General features: G+C 62.2%; 2 protein-coding genes across 6 annotated transcripts in view; both read left to right on the top strand.

Moving 5' to 3' along the window:
* The window catches only part of MTMR14 (myotubularin related protein 14), a 29382-nt gene extending 22934 nt beyond the window's left edge, over positions 1-6448 (top strand). For 2 of the 5 annotated variants that reach the window (XM_072347537.1, XM_072347541.1), the window contains exons 18-19: positions 3370-3525; positions 6081-6434. In XM_072347537.1, the coding sequence (XP_072203638.1) occupies positions 3370-3525; positions 6081-6258 (334 nt within the window). In that variant the 3' untranslated portion in view covers positions 6259-6434. Of the gene's footprint in view, positions 1-2; positions 34-3369; positions 3526-6080 lie in introns of those variants that run through there. The other 3 variants (XM_072347539.1, XR_011905138.1, XM_072347538.1) reach the window with 3 other exon arrangements.
* A 348-nt stretch (positions 6449-6796) lies between these two features.
* On the top strand, positions 6797-12490 carry CPNE9 (copine family member 9). The gene is made up of 19 exons (XM_072347558.1): positions 6797-6952; positions 7894-7934; positions 8008-8054; positions 8261-8364; positions 8563-8602; positions 9133-9209; positions 9412-9475; positions 9549-9652; positions 9721-9825; positions 10272-10313; positions 10401-10605; positions 10679-10740; positions 10924-10970; positions 11039-11220; positions 11348-11475; positions 11620-11722; positions 11819-11876; positions 11944-12017; positions 12123-12490. Exons 1-19 carry the CDS (start codon positions 6876-6878, stop codon positions 12273-12275), a joined length of 1713 nt encoding a protein of 570 aa, XP_072203659.1. The 5' UTR covers positions 6797-6875; the 3' UTR covers positions 12276-12490.
* The last annotated feature ends 25 nt before the right edge of the window (positions 12491-12515 follow it).

Raw genomic sequence — 12515 nt, 5'->3', positions numbered from 1 at the left:
AGGGAGTTTCTTCCCACTCGTGGACCTGAGGAGGTGGGTGTGTGAAGCTCACTTTCATTCTCTTTCTGTCTGCCATTGGATGTCTATGGCAGATACAGCAACTTGAAGCCTTGCTGTATCTCCTCTTTGCTAACCGTGTCAGCTTTGCTGTAGCTGTCCAGCTGCTTCCTAAGCCCCTCTGTGCTGTCCTTAAAGCTAGCCAGTCTCTGGCAGGGCTGTCATATGTTGCAAACCTGTTGTTCTTACAGACTTGGGGCCTGGGCCTTTTCTCCCAGCATCAGCAGCTTGCACTGAGGCACCAGTGAAGCCCTTTTCAGGTTTCTGCAGCAAACCTTTGCAAGGAGACTTCAGGGGTTGGAGCACCAGGAAGATTTTCACCTCTGACATTAACTAGATTGCACTGATTAGCCTACAGATCTGGTCTTGGTCCCAAGCTCAGCTTTTTAAGAAGCTCCACCACCCTTTGCTGCAAGCACAAGGTTTCTCATTTTGCCTTCCCATCGTTTCTGTCCCAGCCTTCGCCCCTGCTGTCTCAAGGCCACTTAAGGTGACGGTTGGTTGTGATGCTGCCTCAGGAGCCTCCCTTGAGAAGAAGTTGGAGATGGAAGAAAAGTGTATCGTAGTGTCACAGCTCTGTTGGCTGCACTCAGATGTTTAAGCCAGAAGGAATGACCTAAACTCAATGAGGAGTTGACCAGTTTATTCACTTAATCAAGTGTTTATTCTGCTGCTTGGAGGAGAGAAACCAGATCAGCTGACCTGACCTCCTAGATTCCTGTGCTGTTAGGTTAGATGCAGCTCCAAATTCTAGCTGCCTGGAGCAGAATGGTGGAGCAGCACATGCTGGCTGATAGTTTAGTGCTGATGGGCTCCATTTCTGAAGTCTGTGCTTTGGGATAGAGTTTCTTTTTCCCACTGCGGATGAGCAAGAGATGGGAGTGTGGGAGCACACTGCTCTACAGGAGGGTGTCATACATCCACACCCGCCCCTCTCTGCTGCATGGCTGGTACTGAGAAGGAGCAGATGTGTTTGGGCAGTGTTTCCGCACTGCCACTTTGCACAGCTGCTTGACTGGGCTAGGGTTGCTAGGAAGAGCTGAAGGGCTGCAGAGCCACCAGTCAGTCTTGTGCGAGGTATACAATGCTTTCATCAAAGAAGAAACTGCAGAGGTGACTTGGTCCACCTCCAGGAGGTGGTATGAGATTGGTCTGCTTCTAGCCAACGGCTGTGGGAGACAGCCCAGCAGCTGGAAGCTGAGGCTGCACACCCAAAGCAGGAAACAGTTGTTCATCCTCTTCATCAGAGAAGCACCTGACCCACGTGAATGATACTGGACAGTGACATTTTATGCTGTCCCTGGTGCCCTGGATCACATATTGCTCTTCTGTTTGCCAGATGGGCGGAGGCACCTCCTGGTACCACAGTCTCCCTTTCCATGGACTGCAGATTTCCATTCAGCTCTCTTCATCTGTATATGAAGATCCCATCCCAAGCCCATTTCCACCTGCTCTGCTGTTGTTCAGGCTCCCCAGCTTCAAAACCCTTATTTCTGCCAGGCCCCAAGCCTGTCCTCTGGGCAACATTGTACATTTCTGACAGTAACACTGTCCTCTTCTCCTTTACTGGTCTGTTGCTTGTAGGTCTGTTCACGGCTTTAGCTCTAATTCTTGTCACTCCACGTGTACCTAAGCTGCTCCTATTTTTCCTGTCTGTCTGTCCTGCACTTAGAGCTGTGATAGTCTCTTCTTTCCACACCAAAGCAGTGTTCCTCCAGTCCTGGTGTGCTTCTCTCTGGCTTCCTGCACTGTGCTTCCAGCACTGCACTGTGCTCTGCCTGTTCTCCTCTGCTTTATCTGCAGGGAGAGGGATAGATGTCAGTAAAAAGCTGCTCCGTTTGCTTTATGAGTTCCTCATATCCCAGGGAGGGTTATCCCTATCTCAGCTCTACCAGTATGTACCGCAGCTCCAGTTCCAAGGTAGGAGATGCCCTCGTTCCTACTGCAGTGTTACGTGCTCGAGGAAAAACATCTTTTTGGAAGAAAGTGTACTCCCAGTGCTAGGCACTCGCAGCTGCTCTCTGAACTCACTTGGTTCACCTCACAGTCTGAGGACAAGTGCTGCACAAGGCAGTCAGTGCTCTGCTCTTCCCATTTCTTCCTGTGCTGCCCTTCCAGAGCCTGGACTTGAAAACAGTGGCGTTACCCAGCCTGCAGCTGCAGGATCACCAGCACTGCCAGGGGAAGCTCATGTGCAGCTCGGGGCTGTATTTCTCAAGCTTGGTTATATCGATGAGGCTCATTAAATGCCAGGCTTAGATCTGGATCACGGATGGATTTCACCCTGTGTTCCCCCCTCCCGTGCCATTCTCTCTGAGGCCCTCCACGCTGTGGCAGATCCTGTAGCTCTGGCTGCTCTGCTGGCCTCTCGGGGAGCAGCTGCACTGCGCCACTGCTATTCTTAGCTGTGAAGACAGCATGCGAGTACCTGGCCCAGCAGAGCCGGAGCTCTTGCACTGCTCTGTGCCCGGCACATCTCAGATAAATTATCCACAAGATCTTGGTAGTGTGTAATTGAGTAGCTCTGCCACAGGCTGTGCTTCCAGCAGTGTGTGTGCTGCTGTGCAGCAGGGCGCAGTAATGGCTCGTTCCCAGGAAGCTGAGACTTCTGGGTTCCACTCAGGTGGTTGTGCCCACTGCTCAGACATTTTGGAGGGACTCCTCAGGCTCTCTTCTCAGCTCTCTTGTTCCCTGCTTTCCTGGTGGGGAGGGAGGTTTCATCCTGCAAGCCTTCTCCTAATTATGTGTTATCCTAAAGTTGTGCCTCCCCAGCACAGCCCACCGTCCTAATCCAGGGGTGGAGCTGCAGGGGGTGGGTGCCCCCAGGCACAGGGACAGTCCTGCTCAGCGCTGGTGGTACTATCTCTGCAGGCTGTGGGTCTCTAAATCGTCCTCAGCAGCGAGCCAGTCACAGCCACAGCTCTCCATCAGGCTTTGCCACTGCCCTGGGATGTGCTCACAGCTGAAATGAGCAACAGGTGGATGCTCCGCATCTGTGTGGGATTTGGGGCTGCTGCATCTCGCTGAAGGGTCTCGCTGTTCTGCATGGCCATCCGCTTCTTGCTAGCTTTGATCTGCCTGGCTCCTGGGGCACCTGTGCTGCTCGACTGTCTCACCAGCTTGGCTCTCCTCGCATTCAGAGGAAAGGCCTGGCCCGGGGCCGAGCCGGCGCTGCATGCTGCCCTGCTGCCAAGAGTGCCAGCACTGCTGGCATCAGCGCTGCTGGCGGCCGTCCCCCTGGCAGCGGCGCAGCAGGAGGCGTGTGGCTGATGACCTGACTGATGGCCCCGTCTCCCTCTCTCTCTGCCCCAGATCGGCGGACCATTCTCTGCCCGGATCTTCCGTTTCCACAGACTTTGGCAGCTGGCAGATGGTGACAGGGTGTGGCAGTATTCGAGAGCAGGCAACCCTGAGCGCAGACGCCTCTCTCCCTTGCAGCTTCCCGGATGAGTTTCCTAACACTTGCCTGTAAGTGTCTACAATGCAGCATCTCCCCGGGCTCTCCCAGCTGGCTGCAGGTGCTGGAATGTTACCGCCTGGCGCTCTGGAAGAAGCCTGGCAGCCTGTAACAAGCTGTTCCATCTTCACCGCCTTGGTGCTTTCCGTCTGCACGTTCTCTCGCTGAGCTCTGAAGGAAACCCGCATCTCTTCCATCCAGCAGTGGGAGGCACGATGCCTCCTGCAGGAGAAGGCTTTTCTTTCTCTTCTTTGAAGACAATGAATTTGGGCATCCGTGGAAGTGTGCTTGACAGGACGGGACTGCTTACCCACATTTCTTGCTTTTGGATCTTGCTCATCTCCATCTCCCTGCAGGGTTCAGGTCCTTGCTGCAGTAGGAGAGGGGCTTTCACTCTGTTACCCTGCTTTGTCTGGTGGTGTTTGCAGGTGCTGCATAAGGCTGGGGCAGAGCAGAAGACCCTGCATCGTGCTGCGTGGTACTGTGCGAACGGTGGAGAGGCACACAGCCCTCCCTGCACAGAAAGTCACCTCTGTGAAAGCTTGAAAGGCAGGAGCTGTGCTTTAATTGCTGTTAGAGCCGAGCCTTGGCGTGTGCCTTCAGGCTGCAAGCTCTCAATCAAGCAGCTGAAATGGCAGCTCAGGGGCTGCCGCTGGCTGGCTGCACTGGAGGCGTGCTGCAAGAGCTCGCAGTCCCTTAATGGAGATCTGAGTACATGCTTTGGAGGTAGGGCAACATGAAAACAAATGTGTGCTGTGAGACACTGCCTGGTTTGGCTCCTCTGGGAGCTGCCTTCTATCTTGAGTAGATCCAAACAGCTGCCCCATGCAGGGTGAGATTCACAGGGAGTGTGGGACACTCCTTACACCAGGTCCCCTTTATTGCCATGGCAGGGACATGCTGTGCTGCTTCAGTAGGGTCTGGAGAGTGCTGGAGAACGCAGGCAGGAGGGAAGCAGAAGGGACCAAGGAGCAGATATGTGATGCAGAGACTGCTTTGTGTCCCCGAAGCCCAGCGGTGCTGCCTGGCTGCTGTGCAGAAGCAAGGCCATAACGTCAGAATGGGGAACGTGGCAGGGAGAAGAAGACAGGCACAGAAGCTACCTGCAGGCTCTTGCTGTTTGCAGCCTGGCTGCTTGGGAGGCTCAAAGGATGGGGAACAGCAGTGCTGCCTCTCCCTTGGGAGTGCAGCTGAGGCTGTGAATGCTTTACCCCATTCAGCTCTTCGCTGGGGGTTGCCCAGGCTGCTGTTGGAAAGGGAGTGCGAAGATGCAGCACTGAGCCTGCCCCAGCACAGCCTTCCTGCTCCAGTGCTGCTCAGGAGCCTGCTGTGGCTTTATCCTGAGTGTTTGCAGCCCAGCGCAGTGTGAGTTTGGGGAAATTAAATTCCAATTAAGCTTCTGCTTTGCATTACAGGGCAGGGTGAGGACGTGGCACTGAGGGACACGGGGCTGTCAGTGGCTCTGCACCTCTGTGTCCCACTCCACGAAACTGTCTGCATATTAAGCTGCCCCATAAAAGGTGTGAGAGCCCAAAGCTGCGGGACCTGACTGCTGCATCCCCTCCCTTTACCTCTGCAGTTGCCATCTGAGATCACTGAACACGGAATAGAAGCACTCCCTGCTTTCATCCAGCTTCTTTTTCATGCTAGCAGCTTTGCGAGTTCCCCATCCTAATGAGGTTGCCAACGAGCATCTTTTCATGTCTTTAAAAACGTCACCTTTTTTTTTTTCCTTCACCCTCTGGCTTCTCTTCATTACCAGACCCTGCACAGCGGCCGGGCGGGCTGCCGCAGCAGCGTTCACTGTTTACAGGCCTCCCACCATATCCTCTCACTGCCATTTCCGGACTGAAGCTGTTGGCTGTGGGTGGTTGAACGCTTCCATTCAAATGAGCTGTGCCAATTTCGAGGCAGCCCAGGCGCTGGGGAGATGAAAGAGAATTTCTGATGGGGAGGTTTGAGCTGTGCCCTTGGGGCGACCTTAGAGGGATGCCTTCCTCTCACTGGGAGCGGGGTGAGGACAGGTTGGAGCCGTGGCACGTGGAGCTGCCGGCTCTGAATGGCCACGTTGCTTTTTGCTGCTTCCCTCGTTGGGAACATGACGTCCTCGCCCTGCTGCACTCTGAGCCAGGGGCAGGGCTGAGCTGGAGAGTGAGATCCAGGGGAGACACTGGGGGCTGCATCCTACCTGTGCACAGCCGGCTCCCGTCCCTGCTCCTTGGCCCAAAGCTGCTCCCTGGTGTGTGCGCGAAGTGGCAGTGAGGGCTGCCCGCAGCTGATGTGGAAGTGGCTGTCCAAGCTCAGCGCACGTGGCTGGGCTCCACCTGGAAACAAGGGCAGAGCTGGCACAAGGGGCTGGTGTCCGCCAGCACCGTCTGGGCAACAGCCGCGATTTCTGTGCATCGTGGGTAGGGGGAGAAGCCAGGGGGCGGTGGAGGAGAGCCGGGGGGAGCTGCTGGGAGGCTGCGGCGCTCGTGCCACAGCCGGGGCACTTCAGGGCTGGCACTGCCTTACTGCAAGCCCCGCGTGGCAGCTGCAGCGCTGACCTCCCGATTCTGTTTCCTAGGCTGGTGTCAGCGAGCGACCGCGAGTCCCGGCTGGAAGAAGTGCGTTCTGCCTTCCTGGCCAGCTACAGCCGGACCATCGGCCTGAAGGCCGTGCCCCCCAGCCCCTCGGGAGCCATCGGCGGCCTCCTCGAGCAGTTCGTGCGGGGCGTGGGACTGAGAGGCAGCAGCACGCTCTGAGAGCCGCCACGCTCCAGGACGGACGGATGGAGAACCGGGGTCCCCTGGCCGAGCCGGGACCCCCGTCCTCGGGCGGGGGGGGAGGGGGACGCGAACACCGTTTTGAGCACCCGCTTGTGATTACCCTGCGTGGGGCCGGGGAGCGGCGGGGGCTCCGACGCGGCCCCGCAGTAAAGACCTCCGTGTGCCGACCCCTGGACCGCGTGGTGCCTGGGCTGCGGGAGGCGGGCGAGCTGGGAAGAGCCGGGGGGCGGCGGCGCGGAGGAGCCGGGAGCGGCTCCGGCGGGGGAGCCGCCCGCTATAAATAGCGCGGCCCACGCTCCGGGAGCGGCGGCACCGAAATAGCAGCGCGCCGGGGCCGAGAGCTTCTCCGGGCGGGAGCCCCGACGGGACGGGAGTCGGCATCGAGCGGCCATCGGGGCACAGCCCGCCCCAGCGGCGGGAGCCGAGCCGGACGGCGTCCCGTCAGCCCCGCGTGCCGGTACCCGGCTCTGAGCAGCCCCGTTCCCGGGGCGGTGCCGCCGCCGGGGCCGCCGTGCCCGTGCCCGCCCCCGGGCGCGCCCGCTTCGGCGGTGCGGGAGGAGGCGGCGCGGAGCAGCGGCGGCGCCCGCGCGGGGATGGCGGCTCCGGGAGCGCTGGAAGCGGCGGCCGGCAGCGTGCCGGGCACCAAGGTGGAGCTCACCGTGTCCTGCCGGTGAGCCGGGGCGCGGGGGGATGCGGAACGCGGGGGGAGATGCGCGGGGAGTCCCGTGCCCGCTCTGCTCCGGGAAGCCCCGCTTGTCGCCTCGGCTGCCCCGGTGCCCGCCGCTGCCCGGTGCCGGCACCGCCCCGCTCCGGTGCCGGTTCGGTGCCCGCGGGACGGGAGCGCATCGGTGGTGCTGCTCGGTGCCCCCGGCCCAGAGCGGCGGCCGTAGGGGGCCGAGCGCAGACCTGCGGGGGGGCCACCCCGGGGACCCCCGGACCGGCGGGCAGGTGGGGGCGAATCACCCGTTCTGCCCGGGGCTGGCGATCCGTGCAGCCCCAAACTCCTGCCCCGCGGCTGTGGGGCGTAGCAGGGCCGGAGGCTGCGTTCTCCCCTCGCTGTCTCCCAGCCCCGCAGCGCAGCAGGTGGAGGGGCTGCGGGGCCCTGGGCAGGGACCGGGGCGTGCTCCGGGAGGTGGCCGAGCGTCCGGCTTTGCATTCCCCCAGGGCTCAGCCGCGCCCAGGGGCTGCTCTCCGGGCTCGGGCCGGGGGAGCGGAGCCCCGCGTTGCCGGACGGGCCCGGCGGAGCCGCTGTCGGCGCGCTTCCCGCTGTTATACCGCCGCGGCGGCCGCGGGGCGATGCGCGGTGGCCCCCCCGCTAAGTGTCCGCTTTCTCCTCACTCCTGCGCTCTCCATTAGCCGCTGCCGGCGGCACCGGAGAAGGTTTCGTGCTGTAAATGGGTTCCCTGTCACGTTCAATCACGGTCAGCGCTAGAGACGCTGCTCCTCTCCGTCCCACCGTGCCGCCTCTGCCCGGCCACCCGCCTGCCCCACGGCTGTGCGCAGCTCTCCTGCGTGGTGCCGTCCCTCGAGAGCCCACGCGTGGGGGACACGCAGGGGACACACGACAGGTTGGGTGCACACAATCACTCGCTCCCTGCTCGGTCCCCCCAGGAACCTGCTGGACATGGACACCTTCTCCAAGTCCGACCCAGGTGGGTGGCAGCGGTGGCATCTCTGGGTGCGGGCACGGCGCAGCATGGCACGGCTCTGCCCCTCTCTCCACAGTGGTCATCCTCTTCGTGCAGGGCACGGGGAGCAGCGAGTGGAAGGAGGTGAGCGCTGCACCTCTCCCAGGTCCCCGCCGTCCCCATTGCCCCCGCTCCCGGCTAATCCCCGGCTCGGTTAAATGGGCCCATATGGCCACCCGCTTCCACCCTAATGATCCCTCCCTGCCGCTAATCGGGGATTAGTGCTGGGGCAGCCGCGCTGGGGAGGGATGTGGGGAGATGGGGTGGCCCTCACAGAAGCATCCCTGCAGTTTGGGCGCACCGAGGTGATCGACAACACCCTGAACCCCGACTTCGTCCGCAAGTTTGTCCTCGATTACTACTTTGAGGAGAAGCAAAACCTCCGCTTTGACGTGTGAGTGCCCCGGCACCAACGGGGAGTGAGGGGTGCTGAGCCCGTGGGTAACCTATGGGAGACCATAGCAGTGCAAAGCATTGCTGCGTGGATGGGCAGAGGGGTCAGAAATGGGGCGAGCGGGGGTCCCAAAGCACTGGGTGGAGGCAAGGGGACGTGCCCAGATGCCAACTCACAGCTCTGCTCTGCCACCGCCAGCTACAACGTGGACTCCAAGAGCTGCTCCATCTACAAGCAGGTGAGTGCTCTGGACACCCCAAAGCCATGCCCTGTGTGGGTGCTCCTGGGAAGGACAGGCACCCCCAGCCTCGGGCTCAACCGACTCTTTGTCTCTCCACGCCACACTGGGTCTGGCAGAAGGTAGGCATCTGCCACGCCGGGGAACTGGTGCTTGCTGTGGGTGCACAGTGGCCCTGGGGTGCAGGAGGGCTCCAGGACACGTGGGGTGGCTCTGGAGGAATGTGTCTGGGACACGTTTTGGGGGATACAAGGCTGCGGGCTGAGCCAGGGGGCACAGAATGGGGTCAGGACATGGAGTGGGCGCATGGGATGGTTGTAGGGCTGCACGATGAGCTCAGGGATGTGGGGTGGGCTTGGGTGTACAGGAGGGGTTGTGGGCTATGGAGCTGTGCTCTTGTAAGGCACGGGATGAGCTCAGGTCACCTGGGGTTCTGTGGGGAAAGAAGGCTGCAGGCTGGGGATGATGAGAGGGTGAGGGGGCTGCAAACAGGAGCCCCCAAGGACTGAGCGTGCCATTCCTGGGCGCAGGACTTCCTGGGGCAGGCGTTTGTGGCACTGGGAGAGGTGATCGGGTCCCAACGGGGCCGTCTGGAAAGAGCCCTCACGTGAGTCACATCCTGTGGCAGGGCTGGGGGTTCCACACTGTGCCCCCAGCCACCCACCCCGCTTCAAGACACCCCGCTGGCCATGCTGCCCCACATCCCCGTGCATGGCTGGGGACGCACCTGCAGCATCGGGCCCTGCGGAGCGCCCTGCATCCTGCCCCTCTGCTGTCCCCACTGTCCCCACGCTGGGCTGTTGTCGCAGGGGGGTCCCAGGGAAGCGGTGTGGGACCATCCTGCTGCTGGCTGAGGAGCTGAGCAACTGCAGGGTGAGTGTCGCTTTTGCACGCTATCGGAGTGCGGGGCAAGGAGCTGACTGCTGGTGACAACCCCTGTCCCCAGGACATCGTCACCATGCAGCTCTGTGCCAACAAGCTGGACAAGAAGGACTTCTTTGGGAAATCAGACCCCTTCCTCGTCTTCTACCGCAGCAACGAGGACGGCACGTGAGCGTGGGGACGTGGGGTGCAGGTGTCCCTGCACGGCATGCCCTCACCCTGCCCCGTCCCCGCAGCTTCACCATCTGCCACAAGACGGAGGTGGTGAAGAACACGCTGAACCCCGTGTGGCAGCCCTTCACCATACCCGTGCGTGCCCTCTGCAACGGTGACTACGACCGGTGAGGATGGTTCTGTGCGGCAGCCTCCACCCACCCCACACTCTGGCCCCATCCTGCAACCCCTGGGCCAGCCCGCAGCCCTGCACACATCTTGTATCCCCTAAAACGTGTCCTGGTGACGTTCCTCCAGAGCTGCCCCATACGTTGCAGAGCCGTTCTGCACCCCAGAGCCACAGCTGTGGTGTTTGCAGCGGGGCAGCAGTAGGACAGGACACAGCATCTCCCCACAGCCAGCACACAACTCCAAACAGGGTTCTTAGTGGCGTTCTCTTTTTTCTTTTTCCTTTTGCAACCCGAATTACATAAAAGCTTCCCCCCAGAGCTCCACCGTGACCCAAATTTCCTGCTCCCCTCCCTGGGCGTGCAGTGTTACTCTGATGGCACACTGAGCCCTGCACACTGCGGGCCGTGCCAGCGGCTCCCCCTCAGCCCCGCTTTACTTCCAGCACAGTGAAGATCGATGTGTACGACTGGGACCGGGACGGGAGGTGAGGCCGTGCCCCAAAAGGGCAGCAGAGTGACATCAGGGTGTTCCTCATCCCATAACACACGCAGCCCCTGCGCTCCTCCTGCAGCCACGACTTCATCGGGGAGTTTGCCACCAGCTACCGGGAGCTGTCCCGTGCACAGAGCCAGTTCACGGTGTATGAGGTAGAGCGGGGGCCACAGTGGGGCAGCTTTGGGGGCGTGGGGAGCCCCGCAGAGGGACCTGCCCGGTGCCCGCAGGTGCTGAACCCTAGGAAGAAGTGCAAGAAGAAGAAATATGTCAACTCCGGCACTGTGAGTGGGGCTGGGCTGCTCCTGCAGCTCGCAGCCATGGCAGGGCGCTGGCTCTGACACCCCGTGCCCACAGGTGACTCTGCTCTCCTTCTCCGTTGAGTCCGAGTTCACCTTCGTTGACTACATACGGGGCGGGTGAGTGGGGCCGGGTGCCCCCAGGTTCTTGAGGGACGGGGGCAGGAAGGTGGTGATGGTGATGCTGCAGCCTGGGGGTGCCGAGATGGCGGCTGCAGTTGTGGGGTGGGCAGCGGGGCTGGGGGCGTGAGCAGAGGTCGCGCCGTGCCTGGGGCTGGCAGCCTCCTTCACTCTCCCTCCAAGGACACAGCTGAATTTCACCGTCGCCATCGACTTCACGGCCTCCAACGGTGAGCGTAGCAATGGGGGGCACCTGGGGAGCGGCACCGGGTGGGTGCTGATGGGCACTGTGCTGCAGGGCTGCCGTCGCAGCCCACCTCGCTGCACTACGCCAGCCCCTACCAGCTGAGCGCCTACGCCCTGGCACTCAAGGCCGTCGGGGAGGTCATCCAGGACTACGACAGCGACAAGCTCTTCCCTGCCTACGGCTTCGGAGCCAAGCTGCCACCCGATGGCAAGATCTCCCACCAGTTTCCCCTGGTGCGCCCTGCTGCAAGGCTGGGCTGAACCTATTGTTGCTGGGTGTGGGGGCGGCCCGTGGGGCCGGGGAGCAGCCGGCCTGGCCGCATCCTACCCAGCACCACGGCAGCACCCATTCCGTCCCCAGAACAACAATGTGGACAACCCCAGCTGTGCCGGCATTGAGGGCGTGCTGGAGTCCTACCTGCAGAGCCTGCGCACCGTGCAGCTCTACGGGCCCACCAACTTCGCCCCTGTCATCAACCAGGTGGCCGGGTGAGCACCGCGGGGCCGTCCCCATCCCACGGCCATCCCCATCTCATGGCCATCCCCATCCCATGGCCATCCCCATCTCATGGCCGTGCTGTGGGGGACGATGTGGGGTGGCTGTTGGAAGGATCCCATGCCGTATCCCCGCAGCACGGCCGCCCAGGTGACCGACGGCTCTCAGTACCACGTCCTGCTCATCATCACCGACGGCGTCATCTCCGACATGATGCAGACCAAGGAGGCCATCGTCACCGTGAGTGGCCACACACCACCAGGGTCGGGACGCCACGTTCGGCCTCGGTGCCGCCGGGCCGCCCCGCTCCTACAGCTGCACCCCGCTGCCCCGCAGGCCTCAGCGCTGCCCATGTCCATCATCATCGTGGGAGTGGGGCCGGCCGAGTTCGACGGTGAGCGGGGTGGGCCGGGGCCGGGCCGGGGGTCGCCGTCAGGCAGGGTCTGATCGGTGCCCCCCAGCCATGGAGGAGCTGGACGGGGACGAGGTGCGCGTGTCGTCGCGGGGCCGCTACGCGGAGCGGGACATCGTGCAGGTGAGGCGCGGTCTGGGCGCGGGGCGGCTCCGGGCCCTGCGGTTCCGCACGGGGCCGCGGTCCGGGCAGGAGCTCGGGGCCGGATCCCGACCCGCCGCCCGACAGTTCGTGCCGTTCCGGGACTACGTGGACGAGGCGGGCAGCCAGGTGCGGAGCATGGCGCGGCTGGCCAAGGACGTGCTGGCCGAGATCCCCGAGCAGCTGCTGTCCTACATGCGGGGCCGCGGCATCGAGCCCCGCCGTCCCGCCGCGCAGTGACGGGAGCTGCACCGCCGGTTCGCGGCGGGTCCGGCCGAGCCGCCCGCAATAAACGCTCCGGCCGCCCCGGGCCGCCTAGCGGCGGAGTTCTCGTTCTTGAGATTCGCGTCGGCAGATTCGCCGCTCGCCGCGCCGCACCGCGTTCCCCCCCGTTCTCCGGGGAGCAGACTCCGTCCTCCTCGCTCGGTTCGCCCCGCTCCGCTCTCCGCCGCTCCGTCCCGCCCCTCTCCGCCCTCCCGC

Source organism: Excalfactoria chinensis, chromosome 12 (assembly GCF_039878825.1).
Source record: "Excalfactoria chinensis isolate bCotChi1 chromosome 12, bCotChi1.hap2, whole genome shotgun sequence".
NCBI lineage: Eukaryota > Metazoa > Chordata > Aves > Galliformes > Phasianidae > Excalfactoria > Excalfactoria chinensis.
This window is presented reverse-complemented; position numbering and strand designations above follow the sequence as displayed.

What these genes read in the sequence shown, in the direction of transcription:
- CPNE9 (XM_072347558.1), top strand. Translation starts at nt 6,876, where the DNA reads ATGGCGGCTCCGGGAGCGCTGGAAGCGGCGGCCGGCAGCGTGCCGGGC. An exon ending in GCTGCTCCATCTACAAGCAG is followed by an intron (nt 8,603 to 9,132) that starts GTGAGTGCTCTG and finishes TCCTGGGCGCAG; the next exon opens with GACTTCCTGGGGCAGGCGTT. An exon ending in AATATGTCAACTCCGGCACT is followed by an intron (nt 10,606 to 10,678) that starts GTGAGTGGGGCT and finishes CCGTGCCCACAG; the next exon opens with GTGACTCTGCTCTCCTTCTC.